Here is a 25,906-nt window from a genome sequence, read left to right as displayed (position 1 = left end):
CAAAAGTGGAGACAGATCACTGCAGTAAATTAGTGAGATACAGGATTAGCAAGGGAACACGAGACAGGAGCCAATTGCCTGAGCATTGCTGCCTCTGTGGGAAGCTTACAGGCAGTCTCCCAAAGTGCTCTCAGCCACTTCTGAGTTAATACCAACTGCATATCGAATAAAAATTCCTCTAGTCCATGATCTCACCGATGGGCTTATTTGATAGCATCAGGCTCAGAAACCTCTCTAAATGTATTTCTCAGTTAAACAGTGAACCACTGGTAAATATTTCATGAAGTATCATACTCCCTCTTACAGTAGCCTGAGCTAATTTTCTAGGCCACAATCCAGATCATGTGTTTAGGCACATATAAGGATGAGACAGGAAAGTATGGCTCAAATCAGTGTGTAAACTGTCTTCTGCCTCTATCTACAGCACACATTGCCACATCACAGATAAATTTCCCCATGTGATTCAACGTGATTGCTCCTGACCAATTCATGTTTACTATTACTTGTTTCCTCATTACTGTCTGGGGTTTTTTGGGGGGTTGTTTGGGTTTTCTGTTGTTTGTTTTTTTACAGCTAGTTTGACCACCCCAGCATTGTTCCAGGAAATAAGCTTTCCTAGAAATGGAAATTTCTCATCCCTTCCAAAGCACAAATTGCATGCACTTTATAGACCCATGCATCTCACAAGCCTCTTCCAGTCCTGTTAGTGGCTCTCAGGCGGTTTCTGATCACTCTTTAGCTGTTTATTTCACAAGCCCAGATAATTAGAAGTAAACTGGCTTCAGGGTATCTTTCCTAATCCTTTCTCTTCTGACTCAATTTGCTCCTCACTGAATCATTAGCCACATAATGGCAAATGACAAAATTTGTAGTGTCAGTTTTAGCAAACTCAGTGTTAATTTTGAGTCAAAAAAAGCATTGACTATTTCCTGACATCATTACTGTATTTACACTTATCATTTAGGTTGGAAAAGACCTTTAAGATAATGATTGAGTCCAACTGTTCATCCATGACCACCAAGTCCACCACTAAACCATGTCCCTAAGCCCCACATCTTTTGAATACCTCCAGGAATGGTGACTCAAACACTTCCCTGAGCAACTTGTTCCAACAAAATTTTTATCTCAGGTTTAGGTCATTAAAGAAGCTCATCATTTACCCAGATTGTTCCTATCTTTCCTACATTTGAAAAAGTGACAGCTTGGGATATTCATGTGAGTTCACTAAGGAGTTCCTATGACTCCCAAACTCTGTGTTGTCCTGTATTAGCACTGCTAGTAACAGGGCCTAAGCTTTGTACTGAGTTTGCAAGACCTAGGGAATAAGGCTTGTCAGGCCTGATTTAGCTGTGACAGCAATTTCTCTAATTGACCAGGTGTGCATATCTAACTTTCATTTATCTTTGTGTTGTACAAGCATAGTTTCAGATCTACAGCAGTAACAGCAGTTCTAGTAGAATGAGAAATGTATAACTAAATAATGACAGTTTATAGAAATACAGGCTGGATAGAACATTTCAGACCTTTAGAAGTGGAAACACAGCATGCAGTGTATAAAATACAGGCAGGAGATAAGAGACAGGTCACAGGCTTGGCACTGGAGACCTACAACTATAAGCAATTCAGTAATAGTTAAAGAAAAATGCAGTCCTGAAACAGGACAAAACTGGGTTTAAGGGAAAAAAACAGGGAATACTATCTTCATACATGAAGGGGAACATACAGTATACATTCAGATGAAACATGGAGCTGCACACTGATTGAGGAATACATAAAAGTGTGTTAGGAAACATTTGTAAGTGACCCCAAGCAGATCCTCGGAGAGGAATGAGGAACTGTCACCACAATCATATACCTCCCTGTGAAGGACACTAGATTTGAACAACTCATTGTACCACTTCCCCTTATCCCCCTGCAGCAAATGAAGCCTTAGGACCCAGAGAAGCATAAATGCTAGGAAATACATAGAAATTAAGTAGTATGTGTTACAGTTTAAATTGTGGTTTTATTATTGCAATTTTTAAAATATGCAAGAAGTTTATTGCATTTGATTTTTTGTAACGCTCTAGATCTGGACTAGTGATCAGATTAAGATTTCAGTTATACTAGCATTGTAGTCTAGTTTTACTTTTATAACATGTACTTCCTGTTGCTTAGAGAAGACTTTAAGCATGACACTTTAGTCTTGCTTCCTACTATTACCTTATTAATTCTGAGTTTCCATTCTTGAACTCCAATAACTCCATTTCACTTCTCTCTTCTTGCCAAGGCTAGTTAAGTCTGTCATTTTATAGGTGTTCTCCACACAACTTTTATACATTCTAATCAAAATCTCTAGCAGTAAGACACAAAGGTAGAACAGTCCTTTACTTCCACCTTCTATACCAATGCACCAGAATAGTAGGCTTTTCCAACACATTCTTTCAGACAGATATCAGGAAAACCCCACGAAATCCTCTATTGCGAGAAAATTCTGCTGGTTGCTCAAACATAACAAAGAAAAAATTATTTCCTGCCTCTATGGTCAACAGTTGACTTCTCCCTTAACACCACTATGACAGGGTCTTGGATTTTATTCCTTCATTCTCCAGGGACTTACACAACAAGGCTGTCACAATGCATATTCTGAATTCAAAAGCAAAAATTATCAGGGCTATATCAATACTGTGAATTAGCTTACCAATTCACAACCTGCAGTTTGTTAGGTTAATTTAATCTCACTGTAAAAACCTGCCTTTGTTTTATTATTAGGCAACATGTGGACTCATATACAATTTGTTTGCTTCTCTAAATTTCTAGATTAAGGTTTTAACAGCTACCTGAAAAACTTCTGGCAACAAAACATCCTATTCTGGGGTACGCCCCTCTTAGCAACTCAATTTTTTATTTCTTCCCCCCCCCTGCTTGCTGTGCATCAATAGGGTCTTATTTTCCAGTTCTAAAGAGTCAACTTTACCAGGAACACCACTACCACTACTGTGTGGTGGACTGGACTTCTGCTGTTCATTTGGGGTTTTAACTCTATAGCATGACCTTGTCATTCACCTTTTGCTTATCCTAAGCAAACATCATTATAATGTCTGACTAGAGACAGAAATTTTCTTTTGCTACTGAACAGTTAAATTCAGTTTTATATCACATCTGAAGTTAGCTGGAACATTTTCAACTAAATGAAGTTTCATCTAAAAGTATTGTCTTTGAAACAAAAATGTTTTCTGTATTAGAAAAGTCAAACCTCAGTTTCACCAATATTACTAATCAGAAAAATTTGAGGGAGCTGCAAATACCTTCTTTCAGTATGCACTCCCATGGTCTCTGGGACCAACTGACAAAAAGTCCCTGCTCAGTCCAGTGTGACTGGCAATCTAAACTCTGGTCCTAAGTCAGGCAGATCAGGGAGCTGAATAAATGCAGAACAAAAATAAATTTTTAAGCATCAAAAGCTGCCAAATTTAATCAGAAGCAAGAGCGAGTTTGGCAAAGGCTTCCTCTCAACCTCTCTCTCCTTCCCATCCCCAGTTCTACCATCCACTTTGGTCACGCAAGGTGAACCATGGAATACACCGAAAAGTTCTCACTCGGGACAGCCAGGACTGAAAGCTTTCTGGTAGAGGCATACAGGTATGCTTCCACAATTCTTACTCACAGGCAAGTACCACTACTACCTACAAGTCCTGAACTGACTGACAAATTTAGAAGTTAAACAGTGCTTAAGTATATGCTTACTATAGATTCTCACCGCAAAACCACCAGCATCTGCTAAACTCCCCTTATTAAAGGCACAGCTTTTTCAGAAGCATGGTATCTGGATACTTTTTCTTGCTAATTTGGATCATATCTTTATATTTATGCTTTTCTGACTTACTGACAGTTACGCAGACCTTCAAAAGCTTTAGTGTTTGCTTTATTCTCTTAATTTCAGCCACATGTTTTTTCTCACCTTTCACTCAGCTTGTCAGCACTAGAATCTATGTATCCACTTCATTTAAAATGTTTGCTTCTTTACACGCACTGCAGATCATAACCCATCTACACCACTGAGGGAAAGCAGCCCTTTCCTCGCACCCCAATGGAAATACAACCAGTTTATAGGAACAACCAACCCATTACTAGATGGGTGAAATCTGTAATGTCAGCATCCAAACTAGCATTACAGACAGAATAAATCAACATTAACACTATTACAGAATTTATATAGAAAAACTTACAAAGGTATTACAGGGGTCATTGAAAATTAGTTCTCTCCCCACTCCTGATGAAAAGTTACTCTTGTGCAGTTTCACTTTAAATATGTGTGTGTGTGTAATACAAGGAATATGTCAGCATACAAGAAACTCCAAAAAAGCAAACAGAAAAGCACAGTGATAAATAGGTACATTTGTTTTTACCCCAGCAGAGATTTATCACAGAGAGTCCTGTGACTTTGACGAATCTTACAATAATGAGTTGTATATACAACCTACAATAACTGACAGAATAATATATTCCATCTGCTGGAGATGTCCCAGAAGGCTGACCTTCAAGGTCCAAAAACTTTCACGTTTTTATAACTTTTTCCTCCCTAATAAAAAGCATTATGAAACAGCTATTCAGCTCATTTTAAGAAGCATACATTGCAGAGAATAGCCATTATCTGGAGATGAAACTCAAGTGAATGTAAAAGATTTTAGTTACATTCAAATGTTACTTTTATTTCTTCTATTTCCATCAGTCTTTACAACTTGCCACTCACTCTTTCTATTGTAAGTAACTAACATCCTAATACTTTAATGTTCCTGGTAAGATTTAATGAAGGCACTTAAGACACCAGAGAGTTTATACATCTCTTGTCATCCTGATAACAGACCCCAACGCAGGGGAGCACGTATGCAACAGTTGACAGAAGTACAGGTAAAGATTTATTTCATGACTGTAAAGAACAGTTACAGCTATAATCTCAGGCGAGGATGAGATCACCGAGTGTTTTTAATCACTAAAAAAATTAAACTGTACACCTTGGTATGAAGAGTTCCTCAGTAGAAGCAATAGATATCCATGAAAGAGTATACTGCACTAAAGTATCTTCAGCATCAGTTATTTTCCAGAATTGTTTTTCCAAAAATCAATGTTTGCTTTAGAAAGAAATTGGGAGAACAGCTAAATAGCTTCCTCATTTTGAGAGGTTTGATTTCATACAAGGAAACAATGCAGAAGACGTCCAGCCTTTCCATTCCTGCAAGGATGCCAAGTTCTTAGTGTTAGAGCCCTACGTTAGTCACACACAAAACCCCATGCTTGGTGCAGAACTAAGTCAGGAACTGTTCTCCTTTTAAGTTATCAGTGTTTGTGTCAAGATTCCATCATTTATGGTATGTAAAGATTCAGTTCCTACATTCTGCACTGTTCAATACATGTTTATTATTACACATACACAAGTATCTCAGAAATCTTAATGCTGATCATATCTATAGCTTGGCTTTAAGGCTTCCCTCTTCTCAGACCCTCTTCAGATAGAAAGGAAAGCATTTTTTCCTAGCTTTGAAAGATATGCCTCTTAAGCAAGTTTTGAGCAAGCCAAGAGGATGCTGAGTGGACATGGACACACGAACAGAATATCCTAAGAAAAAAAACATTTTAATGAAAAAAAGTGTGCTTACACAATCCAGTTCCTGAATTAAGGTAAACCTCTCTATCAAGGAAATTTTGACTTTATTTCAGTCTATTTCTGCCCAGAACAAGGAATTTTCTTAGTGGGACTGTTATTCTCTTGGCTGTGCTTGTCAAACATTTGTTTCAGGACTCCCTACAGTGTCTTTCACGTTTGATCACTGCAGCAGACTAGAAGAGCTGTTTTAAAGCAACAGCTCTGCTCCTCCTAGGTCAGGCCTGTAGAACTGATCTAATTCAACCTCGGTTTGCCATCATCTGTCAAACACCACCCCCACAACCAATGAATAAAATATTCCACTATAACACTGAAATAGAAACTGGTATTGCCCTTTTCAATTACTTTTTTTATTATTTTCTCTGCCTTTTCTACTTCCAGCTTTTTGAAAGAAAAAAATACCCCAATTTACAGGCTTGAAGCCTAGTACTTCCACTTCCCAGGAATAGAAGCCTATTAATTCTGGCAAAGAGAACTTCACAGAGAGAAATCAGGTTTAAACTTTCGAGGTGTCAAGAATGTTCAGTCAATTGAGCAATTAAGTTTGCCAACTACATTCCTGGAAGCTTTGTAGCAGAAGGAATGAATTGGAAAAATCAAATGAAGTGTGACTTACCCCTGACACTGGCTAAGGCAAAGTGTGAAAGAATGAAAAAAATAGATAAAACTTAATTGGTAAGGGAATAATATGCATGGCTGTCTCCAAACAAGACTGAATTAGACCAGCTATAGGTGTAACCAAAAGATATTTTCAGAAAAAGTGGAAAAAATTCTTTCATCTTCCTCTGTTACCAAACTGTCAGGCAAAAAAAGATACAGGCTTGTCTTTTTTATCTCCTCCCTCTGATGCACACAGCTTTGCTCAGATTAAACTATGTTCCTTAAATGTTCATAGTTAAGTGAATAAATGTGCACTGGCAGAGTCATGAATACAAACATAGTCCTTAGCATCTTAACTGACTTCAGTAATATTACAAGTTACACAACACTTCACGGCTTCTGTCCAACACCAACAGATACCACAGTATCAAAACATGCTCAGCAAAATCTGCTGTTACATGGTCAGCAGGGGAAGCTGCACAGCTTTAATAAACATGCTGAGAATGAACATAGTATTCTATTAAGAGACATACAGTTAAGGTAGCAACTTTTTTTATATATCACACCCTTCACCCCCTTTCCCAGAACCCTATAAAAACACTGGAAATTACAAACAATACCACCACTGCTCAAAAGCATTCTGACCTCAAATTGACAGATACAAGATCTATATAAGATTATAAAACCTAAGGAAGAACTTGAGGTAATGAAAACCTCCATCAGTGAAGGAAAGAAACTCTTCCTCCCACAATGGCAGTTCATAGCTATTAGTTGCATGAAGCAGAGGTTTGAAGGTCTTTTCAAATCCCTGTGAGAGCCAGGTGCTCCTACCCCTTACAGGATGTGTCTCAATATGCCACAGCTCTCAGATCCCTGGTATTCCATTTCTCTCTGCTCTAGCATAGATTACAGAAGTTGCATTGACACTCCAATGTAGCAACTCTGTAAAGTCAGAGCAACCTAGTGAAACTCCTGCCTTTAATTGTGTTCAGTACAGAAGACACTGCATATGCCCTCTGGGAGAAAAAATATTTAGAGTACTTTTTATTAAAGAAACCATCACATCAAGGCTACAGCTATGCCCTCTCCAGGCTGAAATTTTCTGTTTCATTGTCACATGAGAGTAGCAATTTTATAGAGTTGATGTTCAGGTTTGTCAAAGACGTGAAAACCTAGGTCAAAGCACCACATGAAAACATGCCTTTGACTAGAGACAGCACCTTTGGCCATCTCTGTTAACTTGGCAAGGCTTTGCATACCTCTAGGTCTGACGACTTATGTTCCATACTATGGGGAAACAATCTCCCTTTTATGCTAAAGACTTGGCAAATCCAGAACTAGCACAAGTGTACCCAACTCCATCAGACAAAGGAAAGGTGGGAAAACTAGCTTTCAAAAAACCTCACTTTATAGTAAACAATACTATTTCATACCCATATTTCCACTACAAACTTAATTAAAAAAACTTCAAACAAAGCAGTATCTTAGCCCAGCAGTGAAATTCAGCCAGTTTCCAGATCGAAATACTTATAGCAGCACACAACATTTCAAATTAAGAAAACCCACTTATCAAAACCTCTCAGTTGACTAGGAACAGGCATAAAAATTTAGCTATTACAATTTATTTGCACAATGTTTAAGGTGGTGCTGTCAACAAGTAGATATTTTCCCTGTTTTATTTTCCTTCCTTCAGGTTCTATGTGCAGTAAAGTTTAAAGGTGAGCTAGATCTGAAAAAGCTTTCCATCCACCTCTAAGTTAATTTTTAAAAGTAGAATTAACAGTATATCAAACATCTTAATCAAGGTAACTTTTATAAACAAATAAAGCTTTGTTGATATTTACACCATATGAATCTAAGGATTTCCTTTAATTTGCGTTCCCCCTGTTTTTGTTACGTAATTGTCCTTGGTTCGAGGCACCTTGCTTTCCCAATTAGTTTAAAATTTTTTCACTGAAATCTTCCCTTCATCAGTTCAATTCACTTTAACATTGTCTCTTAAGAAAACGCTACCCTGAACATAAGTAAAAGTAAATTACCTTCTGGTTCATCGATGTAGAAAGACACATCTTTTTTGTAGTCTCGTTCAATGTGATCATAAGTAATTTGTGGAACAGACAAGACATTCTCTCCTGGGTTTATTACAGGTGCAGAACCATTACCACAGCCTAGTTTCCCTTTTCTTTTGTATCTTCTAGCCTGTGGTAGCAGAAGAGGGATGATATGAGAAGATACTATCAAAAACCAGACAGCTACACATATGAACTTCACTATATAGTAAATTCATTTGAAGTTGCATTTTTTTTAAAGAATGCATTTGAAATTCAGTGAAAATGTTACAATCTCGGCTGAAGTTTTCAGAGTCACTGATTCTGAATTATGAACTTAAATCTGTTAAGAATTTGATTCTTAGTAGAAGGTGCCTACCACAATCTGAAAATCTGGAAGTAAGATTTCTCAAACTGGATCCAAAATTCAAGGCAACCAAAATACTAATCACTTGAGTATACACAGCTTGGCTGTAACAGCTTTCTGAAGCTCTAATTAAACATAACCATAGATTTTGAATTATGAACTAGGCAATGTGCAGCCTTATCAACTAAAGAAAATTTCACTTTTTACCAAAAATGCCAAATTAGCCACATTCAAAGAAGATAAAACCTTCCTCCTGCCTCCAAAGTCAAGGATGTCCTGATTTTAGAAGCCTGAGGCAACCTAATAGACACCTTACAATTGGTACATAAGAATAAAAAAAAATAATGAAAGTTTGGATTCATCTTCTTGCAACCAAGGCTGGCCTTCATCTACCTTTGTGATCAGCCTAGAAGTGATGAACTTAACAGCCAGTCATATACTGACTGTGTAGCTTGTGCTGCCTGCCTCCTGGATGCTGCCACTACCTAGCTATATAAATACTGCTTGTCACATCACCATTTATTTCCAGCCTTCATGACTACCTACCATTTGACTCTAGTCCTACCTGGTTCTCCTACTCACACACCTCTAAACAAAGATGGAGCCATACTTAAATTTACCTGATGCTACAGTAACCTTCTGACAGGCAGCTGAGCCATAGGGTTACTGCACTCAATTCTGCAAAATACTCTGGCCTCTGGTGTGACCACTAAACAGTTAGCAGATAGAAACATCAGAGAGAACAAGTATTTACACATATCAACACAAACAGCTGCAGGCTCAAGATATTCACAAATGGGATAATGCTACTTGGTCTAAGTAACCCAATTCTTACTTTATTACAGCCTGCATTAAGTCTTTTCGAATTAATTCTTCTCTGCAGCTAAACAAAAACATGTTTGAATTTAATCAAACTGGACATGAAAAATGGTAGAAATGAGCATTTATTGTAGACAGTGGGTGCACTGCCACACATCAAAATGCTTCTAAAACCAAAGCTTATGGGCTCTCATAGCAAGAAAAGAAACCAGGAATTCTCTAGGGAACAAAGTGCTACAACATGCACAAGATGATCAATACACAATTAAGTCTTTAAAATAAAGGACTAGGTAGAGAAAGAACTAGTCTCCTTTGAGTAGCAAAAATGATCCATTGGTAAGAAATGAAAGAACCACCACTATATTCTTGATTCGGGGTTAACAGTTCACAAGGTAGTTCAGGTTAAATACATTAGGGAAGCCTCTCTCAGGAGGGAAACAGAGGGGAAAAAAAACCCAAACCACTAAGGGCACTAAAGCTTTTTTTTTTTTAAACCAGCTCTCCCACCATGGATTGCTTGCTCTTCAGCAAAACATTCTTCCCAACTTTCTTCAGCTTTACCCCTTTCCGCCTGTTTTTTCTGCCTCCAGTTATGAAGTGGCTAGTCTCATGGCAAAGTCACACTCTGCTTAACACTGAGTAATTGCACTGCTGTAATACCAAAACTTATACATGCACACAGATCATGCAGTTACATCTTTCTACACATGCTGTGGGAAAATGGTACTGCAATCCTCTGCTGGGCAACAGGCATCAGTGGGATTTCACTGCCCAAAACCAGGTGCATAACAACACTTTAGAAACCCTGGGTATAGACCTGGGCCTTTTTAGAAGGGGTATCAAAGACCAGGCAAGCTTGCCAATGGAACTACATGACTATGTTTAGGCAGCCCTATCTGTGTAGACAAACACTATTCCACTTGACTGCAGCCATAGCTCAGAAGTTTGCCCAAATAAAAGTACTATGGAGAAAAGTACTTAAGAACAGCATAGATACCATCAGCCACATGTTGAATGTGAGCACAAATTTTTAAGCTAGCTTTCCCCTTTCTTCCTGTATGAACACAAAATGAATGCAAACTGGGAAAGCATCATTACCTTTTGAGAAGGTAGAGGAGACTTCAAAGGGGATAAACCAACAGACAATTGGCACCTGTCTGACCACCAGGGCAAATTTAAAATTAGAAGACATTTGTCCCTTGGGAATATTTTAACAAAAAACTAAATTAACCATGATGTGGCACGAGGAAAACAATCAAGTGTCCCATTGTAAATGCCTTTCTGGTCTCCGAAGTCCTTGAACACTTCATAAGTATTTTGGCAAGTTACGCCAAATTAAAAGCAAGAACAGAAGACAGTTCTGCCAACTCTGTTACCTGTTTTCTCAGACTAGGGCTAGATGGCGCTGGTGGTTTGGGGGTATTTTGCACCGGTGGTGTAACATAGATCTTCCACGTCGCTGTAGAACTGCAGGATTTCTCTGCTGCATAGCACCGCCACAAAGTCTATAACAAAACTCAAACCCAATAAACTCAGTGAATAAGCAGTCACTGTTGTCCTGCAGGACAGATAAGTCAGGTTTTGCTGACATAAAAATCTTCTTCAATCAATGTAAATATGCTGCAAAGGATTCCAGATGCAATCACTGTGCTATACCACAGAACCATGCCTGATAAAATATAACCCTCCCTGTATATAACTGTGGTGAGTGTAAATTTGCACAAGGAATCATACACTCAGCACACAGTGATCTTAAGTATGTTCTTTGTAATGTTTTCCTTAGGAGCCAGGTTCTAACCCTGCCCACAGGTGTGTTTTTTTAAAAAACAAAACAACAACACAACCCTCAGAGTGAACCCCCACAAGCATCATAGAATGCTGATATTTCCCTTTTTCTGCAGTGTGCCACATTTCAGTATTTGTGCACCACACTATTGCATTCTTTATATTATCATGTAGAATATTATGCTGGGATATTTTCCCAAGCTGAGGTGTATGTATGCGTATACATATTCATCACCTCAGGTTTTGGCAGATGCACAGGATCTAAGGGAATATTAAAAAAGCTAGGAATTAAAGATTATCACAACTTTTTTTTACTATTTCCTCAAACAGACTCATTGCAACCAGTTAGTGTCATTATACCTGTGACTATCAGATTAGTAAAGCCTCTTATGCTCCCTCATAAGAGGGGGGCAGATAATTAGATAATTTGCTCTAGTGACTGAAGTGGATCAAAAAGACAAAGTGGTTAAACACAAGTTACAGAAGTCTAGTAACTGTGATTCTCAGTGCTTTAACTGCTAGGTCATACTCCTTCACCAATAGTCTCCTAAGCATTTTACTGTTAGGGGCCTTACCTGAATCAGAGAGGCTGCAGCTGGGATTTGTCTATTGAAATGCTTCTGACGTTGCTTCTGCTGAACTTTAAGGGCAAAACCAGACCCCAGAATACCCTAAATATAACCAAAATTACTAGTCACACTCCAATATAGCTTCACATGCCTAAACCAAATACTTAGCGTATGAAATAGACATTTCATAAAAGACCCCCTTAGAAAAAGTTCCAAATTTTCAGACATCCACACTGACAGAATTCTATTTCAATAAATAAATTTGAGCATTTTGATATTGCCATCATGCAATTTCAATAAACAGCATGTGTTTATTGCTGTGATCTACAAGTAACAGAAGTCAGAGGCATTCACAGAGGTTGTCACATTCCAAAGGCAACCCTACACAACGGTAGAAGTAAATACCAGTGATACAACTGATCTACAGCTATTCTTTGCACTTATTCCTAATTCCTTGCCACAAAAAAAACCCCACAACTAAAGTCAGAACCCAGTTTGATTTTCCAGGCAAATTGAGTAAAGTAGTCAAATATATGTTTTTTCTTTTTTTTTTTAAAAAATGGATTTTTAAAGTGTTTCTTTAAAACTGATATTTACTGAAGAGATACTCTGTCTTTTCTAATTGTTTTGGTGTTTTCTTTATTTTCCCCCTATTCCAAAAAAGCCCCAAAATGCTTTATATTACCATATAGGAAATCAGATGCAGTTTCCTAGACCTCTGCTTTGTGGTAGTGTTCCTCGCCTTGCAGGACCCCAAATTGTTCTTGTATAATCACAGAACAGCAGAAAATAAGGCGGTTTCATCTCTGGCACCAACATGCCGGTAAAAAATGCATTTCTCTCTATCTCACAGAATAGCTTCAGTTCTCTGAGTAGTGAAATTCTTATCTCCTTTCCAGGCCACATCTCTAAAGTGATAGCAGTACGAATATAGTAGTTTCATTCATTTGAATATGTGTGCACAGACACACATACACTTGAGAACATGTGCATGAACATTCTGAAGCAACACCCAACCCCATTATTTCCTATCAAAAGTACCAATTTAAAGCTACCTAATTGTGAGCCCAAGGCAGACAGACACCTTAATAAAGTGATCCATGTTCTACTTACCGCTGGCAGAGCAAAGAAAGATATAGCAAATACTGAAAAACAGGAAGCTATTGTCTTTCCAATCCACGTCTGGGGAACTTTGTCACCATAACCAATTGTTGTGACCGTTACCTAGGCCAGAAAAAACATTTTATTCACTACAACGCAGTACTCTTTTTTTTTTTTTTTTTTTTTCTCTCTCTTCCCCAAAAGCAGGCAAAAAAAAAAAATCAGTATTACAAGATACATATGTATCAAGAGTGTTTGAATTTATGCATAAAGAGACCACAGGTATATGCTAAACACTAAAGTGTTTTATCCTGGTTTTATATTCTTCTGCAAGTATTCGCATGGCCACTGTTTTGGATGCAACAGTAGTCTAGACCCAGTACAACTGTTTCACAGTTTGTAGCTGGCTGCTTCCATCCTCCCAAAACCACAAGGATTGGGCTTGTGGGCTTGAAACCATAGGCTTGCAATTTTTCCACTTTTGCTTTTAAAATGTAGTTTCACAGGGTTGAAAAGAAAGCCTTGAAAGTGCCAATTTGCACACAGCCCATGCACAGACATCAGCAAATCCTACAGTCAGGCAGAGACACTAGCTGTGGCAGGGTAAGTTACGCCCTACACCAACAAGAAGGAAAAGTGACAGAAGGAACATCATCCAAGCTGAATCTTTGTAACAAGAGGAGGAACGCACAACTAGTCCAGAAGACATTACTTCCCAAAGTAAACATGCTAGACAACCAAAAGCTAAATAGAGCCAAACCCCATGCTCAGCTTCCCCCTGCCCCCCCAGTTTCTTGCCACTCAAAGTTATGTTTAAGCCACAGAATACATCATATTACTGTACCTGGATTGGCTCCTTGCTTATTAGGCTGCAGCAAGGGCCAGGTACTCCCTAAAGGACAAGGGGTCCAGACTCAAAGGAGATAACACAGCCAGCAAGGCAGTGCCTCCCCAGTTAAGACCCAGTCCTACAGCACCCAAGCAAAACAGATACAGAAAGAGCAGCCAGCTCCAACCAACAGTCCAGATTGTAAGGCAATATCACAGCAGTGGGGCAGGTCTGACATCAAGCCAGAAAATTTACACACAGGTCAGGATTAGGATCAGGTCCAGTAACCAGCATGCATGTCCCCATGGAATAGGTAAAGCCAAGATGAGTTGAAGTCAAGATCAAGGAACTCCATAGCCAGACACCCCTACCATTGATGTAGAAACCAGCTCTCCTTCTGCAGAGTGGTGGGCTTAAACAGAACCCCTGGGTGTGGGTGGAAGCCACAGGTGATGCTGCTCAGGGTCATTAAGCCAATTAGTGCCCCCAGGGCCATGGCAAAAGCCTCCCCGCTCATCAAGGCATGTCCTTACACAGGTTTGGGATCGGTAGGGACTTGCTCTTGAGGGACTAAATCACTGTGTGGGTGTCAAGTCATCCTTGAAAAGCCACATAGGCAAGGAGTCGGACAGAGGTTTGGGACTGTTGCTGATGAGCCTCAGCAGGTGGAAAGAGAATTCATTAGGAGCCCAGTGGTCAGTAAAGGGTTGGTGATGTGATGGGTATCATAGTCCAGGTGAAGGCTGGCCCATCAGAATCATTTGTAATGCAGCAAGGGCCAGCTGCTCCCCAACAGAAGGTGATCCCAAGGAGGGATGCCAAGGCAACCCCACAGCTGGCCACACAGGGGTATCACCACGCTGAGCCCAGCCCCAGAGCAGGACAGACTCACAGACAGCATCTGTGTCCAACAGAGAGTCTAAATCATATGGCATTATCATAGGTTAAATCTGAGGTGAAGTATGGAAGTCAGCCTATAGGTTGAGCTCTGGATGATCAGATCGTGGCTGAACTAGACACCAGTTCAGGCAGGAAATAAGCACCCAGGGCTGAGCCTGAAGAGAGGTCCTGGGTCATGGGTGTTGGGGATTGTCCCAGGTGTGGCTGCTCAGAGTCATTAAAGCTGTTTAGCATACTCAGAGACGCGACACTGTAATAAAATAGCACAAGAAAGATGACTTCTACCCCTAAGAAGTGGAATACTTCTGATGAGGAAATGAAGAATTCTGCTACCAATACCAGCTATGGGGGAAAGCTTTAAATAGAAAAAATGTACTTCTGTTTGGGGGCACCAACCCTAAACCTAGTCCCACTTCCTTCGCTTTGCCTTGAATGGTAGCAGAAATACAACCAGAACAGACTTAAAGGAATACGTAAATTTACACTAACTACAAAAAAGATGTGGAAATACTATCTTTTATGGGAAAAGTTGCGGACAAATGCTTTGATTATGCAAAAACAGGCTTCTCAGAAGAAGCTATCAGCAATAAAATGCGGGAAGGATATATTTCCTTCTCTCAGAGCAGTTCTGGACAACTGGAAAGGAAATTTTCAGGGGAAAAAAATGACCAAATACTATTGAACTTAGTTTTTCCAAGTTAAAAAAAAAAAAAAAGGCTTGTGTTTATTCATCCTGAATTTCTCACTTGATTAAGTTAACTTTGTAGTATCTAGATCCTTTAATGGATATTATTTTGAACCGCAAACTGCTCTCAGCAGGAGCTCTGTCTTGCCAGGCGTTTGTCCAGATTTAATGTGGCTTGCCCATGAAGTGACTCCATTGCTGTGTACTACCAGCGGTACAAACAGATGAGTTTTCCACCCCCCCAAAATTAAAATATACCCCCCAAATTTCAACTTTGAAATACAGTACGTGTTACTGGGGAGTGGAGGAAGTTAAAGCAGCTTTTCTTTAACGGCACTTCAGCTCCTTGGTGCACCCAGATGACCCCTTAAAGTCTGGGATTTTTCCTTCCTTTTCCTCTCTTTTTTTTCTAATGAAAGGCTTCTTGTTTTTTTGTGGGTTTGTTGGTTTTTTAGGTGGTTTGGTTTGTTGGGGGTTTTTTGAGTTCTCCAGCACTCAGGACTTAAAAACAAACTGCAGTAATGTTGAGCTGCCTTAGCGTTACTATGGAAGACAGCATGAAAGCTGTAACCACAGAAAAGATGATTTTCCATCTCTACAGCAGGCATTTGGCTGGCAGATTCCTGCAGGTGCCTGAACATGTCTCAGAATGTTTCTCCCTGGCTACCTTAAGAGGGTGACTTCTTGGTAATCTAATTAGTGCACTGAAGTATGTGGAAAGGATTATAAATAATGTAATTCTCTGGCTTTCTTAATGACAACAGAATCTTTTTCTACCTGTATATCCAAAAGTTATTAGTTATCTGCTCAGAGAATGTTTAATAACTAGGCTTTGGAAAATGACACCTCCTTTGTAACACAGATTTGCCATGGCACATGCCAGCTGGTATGCAGATGCTCTAACAGGCTTTGAAAACATATATGTACACTTCAAAAAAGGAAGAACTCTAATATAGTACAAGTCAGCAGAGCTTCTCACATGCTTTGAGATAAGGCAGGTGTCCTGAAGTTTGAAGAGTCAGAACTGCACACCTCAAAAAATGTATGAAGTATAAAGGGGTTCAAACTGCTACCTCTGGCATGGAGATTTACTGCTGGAAATTGTCAGCAATTGCTCCCAAATACCTCTGCCAGATAACAGCAATTTACTGGAGTGACTATTTCACTCAAGTTCAATGGTACAGAATAGTCCAGTTTGCAGCAAAACCAATAAGCAAGAGACGAGCATGGAAGTGCCATGTCCAGAAGAGAAGCCTCCTACATGCCCTTCTTTCCTTAAGAAAAAATACCCAGAAAGAACAGAATAACTGCTGTGACATGGGCTGCAGTTCTGGCAGACTGACAATGCTGTTGGAAATGCTTTTGCATGTGTTCTAACATGCTATAACTTCTGAAAGTGGCTTCATATAAAATACCACAAGACTTTGATAGGTCTTTGCAGTTTAATCTGTGTGCCTGCCAAATCTAGGTGAAACAACCTTGGATTTAACTGGAGCGGGTGAATGTAGTTAGCATTTAATTCCAACTCTCATTCATTCTTTATTTTCCCTTTTCTTCATATTTAAAGCTTTCAGGTCATTTGTATCAAGTTCAGCAAGCTTGCACTTTCTACTCAAAGCAAAATGTTACCCATAATACACTCTGTGGTTTTTGTCAGACACATAAGACGTTCAAATACTTGCTACCAAGACTTTTTTCCTATGGTTCAGTTTTGAAAGGCAAAAGTGAAATCAAATTTCACTCCCTAGTAACTCCACATCTGTGTTTCTATGTTACAGAAGATTTGAAAAGAAAAAGAAACTGATTCACTTTGTCCTTTGTCACTGTTCCCAGCTGTGAACTGCACCTGCACCGTGACTCACTAATGCTGAGGAGGCCTAGACGTCTGAAAAGCTTAAACAATTTAAACAGTGTTCTTCATGTGCCTCACACTGCTAGAGAAAAACAAAGCTGATTTTATCTTGCTATTACACAAAACAAGTCAAGTTTCAGAAAACAACAACAAAACCCATTGAACACTTTGCAAGGCATATGCATACACTTTGAAATACAGATTCCAAGTCATCTCAGCAAGGTAATGCGCATTTTAAACTTATCTGTTGCCCTTCATAACTGAACTCCTTTTAAATTCCTGAAGCCCAAAATATTAACAAAATATGCTTATATAAACACATCCCGACTTTTTTGAACTTCGTTTTTTATATTTTACTCAAATCAAGACTGTAGATTCTAGCATTTAAAAATATTTTGTAATCTCTACCTAAACATTCAATGCATAAAGCAAGCTCTTGATAACTAGAGCTAAAAAAACAAGCATTAAAACCCCCAAAATAAGAGGGAAAGGTAGAAAAAGTACACTGGCTTCACACTGAAGTTTTATTACATGCATGAATAACACATGCATGAATATACATGGGTAGAACCGGATGCTAAAAATCATAGCTAGTTTCCAAACGGATTGCTGAAAATCCTTTTTTGTTTTCCACTCTACCTTACTCCACTCAGTTTGATAAGGGGCTCTTTTACCCTCCCATTCATATTTGAATTTGGGTATTTCTAGCTTTTGCAGTTACAAGACTAGGAATTACTTTATGAAACACCAAAGACATTGTGCAGATGAATCACATCCTCTAATGTTTTCATATTAAATTAAGATCTCCTTATTACAAACTATATGCTTTCCATTTCTTTCACTGGTGTAATTCTAATTCACATGTTACTACAAACTTTGGAACTTCACTATGCTAAAAAAATTTATGAGAGATTTCTCATAGGTCTAGCTGAACTAGCACAAACTTTTATAGGAGCCCCTAAAGATGCTGAGCTTCCCGCAGGCAGCCCCACTTTTAGTTAGACATACTTCACAGACTATTCAGCTAGACCATTAGTAAAAACAGAAACAGTAGCTGTGTTCCACTGTGTTCAGTCATTTAAATGTGTATTTGAGCTGCACTGCTCAAACAATAGCAGAGTAAGTGAGCCTGTGTACTGGTTTGTTTACTTAAAGCAGACATGGGGGGGTATCTTTCACAACATCAATTACACCCTAAAATTACTTTTGCTTTTAAAATACAGCACAATCTGTGCTTCTGGGACATTTATTATTTCCTCCACTAGCTAGAGGTTATCTCATTACTATAATAATGAGATTTTATGTTCTGAAAATTTTACCATATGTCTATTGAGGACTTTAACAAGAGATTGTTGAATGGGCTAGTTCATGGTTTCTTCCCAGCACATTAGATAATCAGGTCCAACTGGCCATTTAGTTGATTTTTCTTATTTACTAGATTCTTCTTGGTTTGTACTGTTTTGCACAACCATAGGTGATGATTTAATACCTGACAACCTAATGACAGGAATTTATATGTTTTAATATAATGAACCACTTAAAATGTAGTAACTCACGCTACGTGTAATATAACTATATTTCTGTATACTTCATTGAAGTAGAGGCTTACACAACATCTAAGTTAAGGGTTAGACACATATATCTATTAGGAACTTCTTGTCTGCTTTCCCAGACTTACCAGTTTATTTGGATGCAGATAAAATTTGGTTTATGGCCCAATAAATATATTGGCATTTTTCAAGTCTATTATCTAAGAACAAATCCAGTTTATTGAGTTTCAAATCACTCTTGAAAAATATACTTCTCTCTCTGGAACTTGGTGGCTCTGCATCTGTTGTAGTCCTCTCATTTTTTCTTTGTCACTAACACTGATGTGATGGATCTCCTTGGGTTTGTCAGAATGAGACAGTCAACTCATAAAATATATGAAGTTCACTAGTGGGAAAAGGGGCCACAAGAGAAGAGATGATTCGTGCAACAACTAATAAGGAATGTGAGCATGAGTCACAGTGAGAAACATGATGAGAAGAGCCATATGAAGGGAGTGTGGAAACAATGTGGTCTCTTATTCTGTTCATAGCTGTCTATTCCTCTGTAAACTGATTCTGGGCATGCACACAATAATTACCACAATGTTCTCAAAATCCCAGTTCCCCCTTAATGATGTTTTTTTCATTATTTCACCAAAGATTTGCACTGACTCTGACTGACGGTTGATATCCAAAGTAGTTGATGAATCTGTGAAGCTTTTCCAGTTGCTTTTGATGGACCTATTTACCTTTAGAGTGAATCATAGAATTATTTAAAAAAAAACAAACAATAACCTGTAACCTCCATCAGGGTCTGCATTATTACTGAGAGAGTGAGCTTTACACAGAAAGATTTAAAAAAATAGAGTCATTAACTCAACTTCAACAAATATACTTCTTAAGTTATGCACCTTTTGCAGATAACTAAGTAGAGTTTAAAAGAAGTGGTATAGCTTTTGGAGTATATTTCTACTCTTTTTGAAATGTGAATTTCTATGTGGACTTTTTGTATCTGTAAACATTCAATGACCTTTTCTAAGGACTTGCTCTCATGCTTTCACAATAAAGTTTAATGCCAAAATAATTTAATTGTATTTATTATATTTTTCTTTCCTACAGCTTCCCTACAGAAATATGTTCTGCAAAAATAGAAAGGCCAGATTTTTTTAAACAGATCATGACTTCAGCAGAAAATCTCGTGCACTAAGTTTGTGCATGTATTTTGATAGTAAAGACTTACCACACCCCACCAAAGGGCATCAGCGTAGCTAGAGAAACCTGTCTTTCCATCCTCATCAACTGCATCCTTTTCAGCAAGATAAACAAAATAGGATGAAAAAATTAATCCCAAAAATCCAATGTACAACGTGGTTATGAGTTCCTGTTAAAAGAGAAAGCAAACAAGTGCGTAAGGTTTGCATGATATATATTCTATCATTGTAAAACGCTGTAAATATCTGGGGGGTTTTGCATCGGAGTAGACAAATTAGTAAATTATATTTCAGGTATGAAATTTGCTTCCAGTAAAACAGGTGGTTCAGTGACTTCCTTTCTATTCATACCAGACTAAAGAATTCAAGAAGCCATAATTTATACAAGATCATTTGGACAGCTAAATGTAGGGAGGTACATCTCTCCTGTTTCATGTCCTTTAATAGGGATCATTCGATTTAGCTGTCCACTCAAATATCAAATGTTAATACATTTTTAAAATAGTAAAGCAGTTTTAGAAATTCACTTTATAAACAGTATGTTAAAATAACAGTTAAGAAATAGCAAAATGTGTATTGCGATTATGACTATATCTAAGCAATGAACTTGTGTATCTGATACTTAGGTTGCTTAAAACTGAATATTGATGCCTTAACAGTTTCACGATAAGATAAAATCTTAAGATAAAACCTCTACTTCTGTCCTAAAAAACAGACTGACTGAGGCTAGGCCAGTTTATTAGAAGGGCCTTCTGTTAGGGCATGATACAGTCCTCATGAATATACCAGTTTCTCTATAGGTTTCTGGATAGGAAAGTTGTATCAGAACTGATGTTACTTAGATACAGGATTGTCAGTTTTCAGGAAAAAATATGCTCGCGCATTTAAAAAAGCCAAAATGTGTGGTATCACAAACGCAAAACTGTATATAAGCTTACCAAAGCAGCACTATATCATAATCAAATGAGATATTCACCTACCCCTCAGGAAAATCCAATACCTCGTTATGAGGGAAAATAGCTTATTTTAATTACTTAATGTTTACAATGCTTCAATAGTTAACACATATTATTCATTTATTTTCTTTGCACATATTTAACAACCTTTATCATGAAATATTGTTGTGCTACATCTTCATTGGCACCTTCCTTAAATTCTTGACAAGTTACTTTTCTTTCCTTGAATCAAAATCAATAGAGGAATTAAAATATTGCTATACAAAAAAATTTAAAATTGAAACCTGTCTAAGGATACTACCTCCTCTCATAAAGTATGTCAGGTTTTCACAGATTTTCTGTAACAGTCTACCAACATTTCTCAAACCATTTCTGAGGGAAGGTTTGGGTTTTATCATCAAACCTCCTTCAGCTCTTTTATTTATTTATTTATTTATTTATTTATCTATTTATTTATTTATCTATTTATTTATTTATTTATTTTCATTATAAGAGCTTTCAGGGAAAATGTAGTCCTGGAAGCTAGTAACTGCATTCAACAGCAGGAGCTATATATATCCTTCCTTCTGCTATAGCACTAATTAAAACTAGATACAGAAAGTTGCTAAGCAATCTTGGCACAAAGCAAAGTAGGTAGTTTTTCTCTAATCATTTGATAATGACCTAAATAATGAAATTTGATAGTATTCAGTTTTGCCCATGGGCAAGTCTTTTAATCTAAGCCTTAACTTTTTGCAGACCTGTTTGCTAAACAAGACTTTTCAGTAGTTCAGATTTCTATGCTGGTCACCATTCTTTTCTCACTTTTTTCTCTAACGATGACGGTACGCTCTGTATTTGTAGATATGACATCATTCCTCTGAAAAGTTCCTTGTGTTTACATTTATAGTTGAATATATGCATTTCTCTAATTTTTCACATTTTTTTTTGTTTGCTTACAAAATATTTTTTCAATGCAGGATGAAACTGTTTAACACCTGAGACTGTAAGTTCAATGATCCTTAGAAAGCTACAACAGAAATGGAGGCTAATTCTTGTTGTGTGCTTACAAAGAAAACACTCCGCTTTCACCTCTAGCAGATTTGTGACTTCCTGCCACATCAACAGCAATCTTTTAGTTACACTTGGTGTGTTGCTTACATCTCAGATATTAATAGATTTTACATGTTGAGGAATGTTAATTTCGTCTCAGAGGACAGAATTAGAGAGTAGATGATAATTGGAATATTTCTGTGTTGAGTGCTGGTTTTTTGAAAAGCGGGCAGAAAAATGTGCTTTTCAGAAGTGCTATGCATAGTCTTATGAGATCCTTTCAAAGTGGTTGAAACATCAACAGAACCACTTGACTTATTTCACCATTGGCACATTCAGCTCCAGCCTTATTCACCTAAAGACTGAACTCTTTAAGTAAAAACCAGATGGAAATGCAATTGCCTTATACTTATTCTAAATGTCAATCCATGTTACATATGTATTGAAAGATGAAAATATATACCTATATTTAATTATTAAGAATGGCAGTTATCTAATAAATACTTCATGTAAGAGAGACTACAGATTTTAAAATCATACATGCTTCAAGAAATATGGATAGATTGGTGTCTACCAATGTCAAATAGTATTAATTGATACATGATCTCATAGGAAGGAGCATTTTGCAGAAATAAGGCCTTAAAACTTCACATTTGTATGATATTTTAATAGATAAGAGTTTAAGAATAAATAGTGCTGCCTAATAAGAATTAGTGTTTTCAGCAAGGACTTTCAGACACATATATGCAAAGGAAGCAGAAAAACAAAAACCAAATATACACAAAGGTAAATTTGAATATTGAGAGACTAGAGTCAACACATTTTTTTATCTTAGACAGATTTATATTTTCAGTTACAATAAGGACCACACAATATTAAATTCGACACTTGGGAAAAATACAAGAAAACCCCAGATCCACAATTCATCAGTAACAGACTCCTCAAAGGAGTAGAAGACCTCAAAAGCAAGGTGATGAATAAGTAAAACTAATTGAGAGGCTTACAAGCTCTAGCCGGATTGGCTAACTCCGTTTTTCAGTAAGTTGCATGAATTTTCCATGTCTTTCCATCACCACATATGATATTGACTCATGTTTTGTTGCTTTTGGCAAGAAATGCTTGCATAAGCTCAACCTGCTGAAAATAGAAGTGCATCCTAGCCAAATCGGGCCTGAATGAGCTAATAGAGCTATATGTAAAATTCCAAAACACATGGAAATCATTGGTGACAACTGTAGAAAGCTCTTCTGGGCCCACAGAGGACCAAGTGCTTGTTATTTTCACAGGTAACAAAGACATGAATTTATTTTCTGACATTGTTTAAGGATTTAGGGTCCCATTTTTTCTGAAAGAGTACCAAACTCAACAAATAAATTAAGGCCTTGTACTCTGCCTGGAAAGAAAAAACAGCTGAGGTGTTTTTGTTCTGTTTTGTTAATTTAAAACAAAAATTTCTTTAAGGGACTGGATAGGAATAAAGGTTCCATTTTCCCTTCCATGCTAGGATTTCAGTTACACTTGTCCAATGTCAATACAGAGCAGTGTGTTTGATTTTTTTTTTTATTAATGTGTTAGTGGGTGATCTGCTTTGACAAGTACTACAGATCTGTAGAGTTTTATATCATCATAATCACTTCTTTGGATTAGCAGAACTTCAGATGCATTTATTCATAAAATCACTTCTCCAAAGGTATTTTTTTTTCCTTTTAAATCATTGAACTTATTTATGTTTATGACATTTAAAACTTAAGTGTTATATTTTGGAGACAGTATTTCCAGATTCTTGACTAAAACTCTTAACACCCACAGGAAAAAATTCTCTCAAACACCTCTGTCAGTGAGTTTAGTAAATGTTGAGAAAGTGTATTTGAATATCAGCTCTGCCCTAGCTAGATATCCAGGCCATAATAAATGAAGACCACACAGACTTGGAGCATTAAAAGTCATACTGTTGTACAGGCTGAAAGTAGGCTTTATACTGGAGCACTTCAGTGTGCATCAATGCTGCACAGCCATCATGACATAGAATTTCCTACAGTACTGGGGGAAAAAATAAAGGGAAGAAAAGTAACTTTTAATATTAAATTAATCTTTTGGATTAAGTACCTCCCATTCTCTGGCCCAGAACAAGACTTTTTAAAGTTTCATTCTAGGAGATTAAATAATGTCTGTGTGGGAATCCATAAATATTTGTCAATATCTGGAGGAAAAATCTACACTCATAAAGAGCAGGTTAAAGAATCACACTTAGAAGTCTGATGTAAAGATTCATAGCACAGTATTAGCCCTCCACAATATGGTATGATATGCAAGATCTAAAGGCTAATGATAAACGTTTATTATTATGTTCACAAAGCTAATGCAAGAGATTCCATGAAGTCACCTCTGTGACTACACCATTCAAAAAGTAACTTTTCTTGATACTATTATAACATAGTTAGCATTTTTATTTGTAGAATTGGTTAGAAAAGTCCTTATTTAAGCAAAGAAAATAGAACGATTTAAATAATTGACTTGCTTTATCAAGGCTTTTCCACTAATACTTTTTTTTCCACAGAACAACCAAGCTAGGACCACATCTTCTGTGAAGACAGTGGACAAATTTTGCTATATGAAAGGCACGCCACATAACTGCATTTAATAAATCATATTGAATAGCATGAAAGAGTACAACAGTTAATTTCCAAAAATAATACTGATGCTGATATCCTGTTAGCCACTGACCTGAAGTAAAGAATAGTGTTCCCATTTTAAAAGCAGAAACACATGATAGACTTTTAGTTTTTCTTCTGCAACAGTAACTGTTCATCTAAATCAGACTATGATTTGAAGTCCATGAAAAGAATATACTAAAGTAAACAACGTGCTGGGGATTTTAAGGTCTAGTACCTGACGATGTATGAAAACAACTGATCCTAATAGTCGCCAGGTGCCACCCTGTCGATCCACATGAAGCATGCGAAGTATCTGGAGAAACCGGATCCCCCTGTGAGAAAAATAGGACATTAAATAAAACTAATGATTGAGAACAATACTGCTTTATCTATACATAGTTGACTCTATTCACTAACATCTGACGTATTAAAGAACTGTGATAGCATTGCCCCAGGCTAGGGTTGTTACATCTTAGGCTGGAGGCATCTCAGTAGTCAGTATGTTTAGATCACATTTCATTATATTCAAATACAGCAGAAGTTTTGACTAGCACAACCATTAGTTAAAAGAAAAACAAACCCAAAATGTCTAAAATACTTGTTTTCAGCTCAGAAGAAACTTGCCTATTTTACTTGACTATGATTCTCATAACTTCAGTGACTGGGTATATGAACACTGTATCTCATTGGAATAATAATTTTAATTAGCTGGAAACTTTAAAATATCCACTTAAAACCTCTTAATTAGAACATGAGTCTAAGAAGAATTGTAAGACTACTAAATACATAAGCACCAATAAACTTATGTAATGCAATAGCTCATTGGTCACTTATGTCAGGGGAGGAGAGATCTACATGTAGCTCCCCTGTACAATTATTAGACACACCTCTCAATGCCTTGACCTAATGGCAGTTCTCGATTTTCCCATCTCTGTTGTATAAGAGATGGTTACAGCTATGTTACTGCCAAGTGCTGCATGCATGTTATAGGCTAGCAGTTTTAAAAATCAAGATAGTGAACAAGAAAATCCAGATATGCAGCCTCTGGATATGCACAACACATTTCCTCTGAAAAGAGAAAAGAAATTGGTTGGAAAGACCATTTTTACCAATGTAGTGAACTCATAACAGTAAGGACAGAAAGCTATCAGATTCTGCTATGAACTCTGTAGTTCACTCTGTGAACTAGGTTTCAGTCTCACTGGTTGCTGCAGTGATCAAAATGTCAACTTGTCATACCTAGTGGGTCTGGAGCTTGCAACTTTGTTCTACAAGAAAACAACCTGACACGCATGTACCCATGTTTTCTGGGATTGCTGGAATTT

The 25,906-nt window shown here is 37.5% G+C and overlaps 1 protein-coding gene across 1 annotated transcript in view; it reads right to left on the bottom strand.

Annotated features, from left to right (window-relative positions):
• LOC121089667 (potassium voltage-gated channel subfamily KQT member 1-like) overlaps positions 1-25,906 on the bottom strand; it is a 511,237-nt gene that overhangs the window by 432,148 nt on the left and 53,183 nt on the right. Inside the window, exons 5-10 of the mRNA XM_040597076.1 lie at positions 24,817-24,913; positions 19,969-20,109; positions 12,946-13,056; positions 11,839-11,934; positions 10,855-10,983; positions 8,284-8,443 (exon numbers count right to left, since the gene is read on the bottom strand). Coding sequence (XP_040453010.1) covers positions 8,284-8,443; positions 10,855-10,983; positions 11,839-11,934; positions 12,946-13,056; positions 19,969-20,109; positions 24,817-24,913 — 734 coding nt within the window. The remainder of the gene's footprint in view (positions 1-8,283; positions 8,444-10,854; positions 10,984-11,838; positions 11,935-12,945; positions 13,057-19,968; positions 20,110-24,816; positions 24,914-25,906) is intronic.

Source organism: Falco naumanni, chromosome 5 (genome assembly GCF_017639655.2).
Source record: "Falco naumanni isolate bFalNau1 chromosome 5, bFalNau1.pat, whole genome shotgun sequence".
In the NCBI taxonomy this organism is placed as follows: domain Eukaryota; kingdom Metazoa; phylum Chordata; class Aves; order Falconiformes; family Falconidae; genus Falco; species Falco naumanni.
Note: the sequence above shows the minus strand (reverse complement) of the source record. Positions and strands in the feature narration are given on the sequence as shown.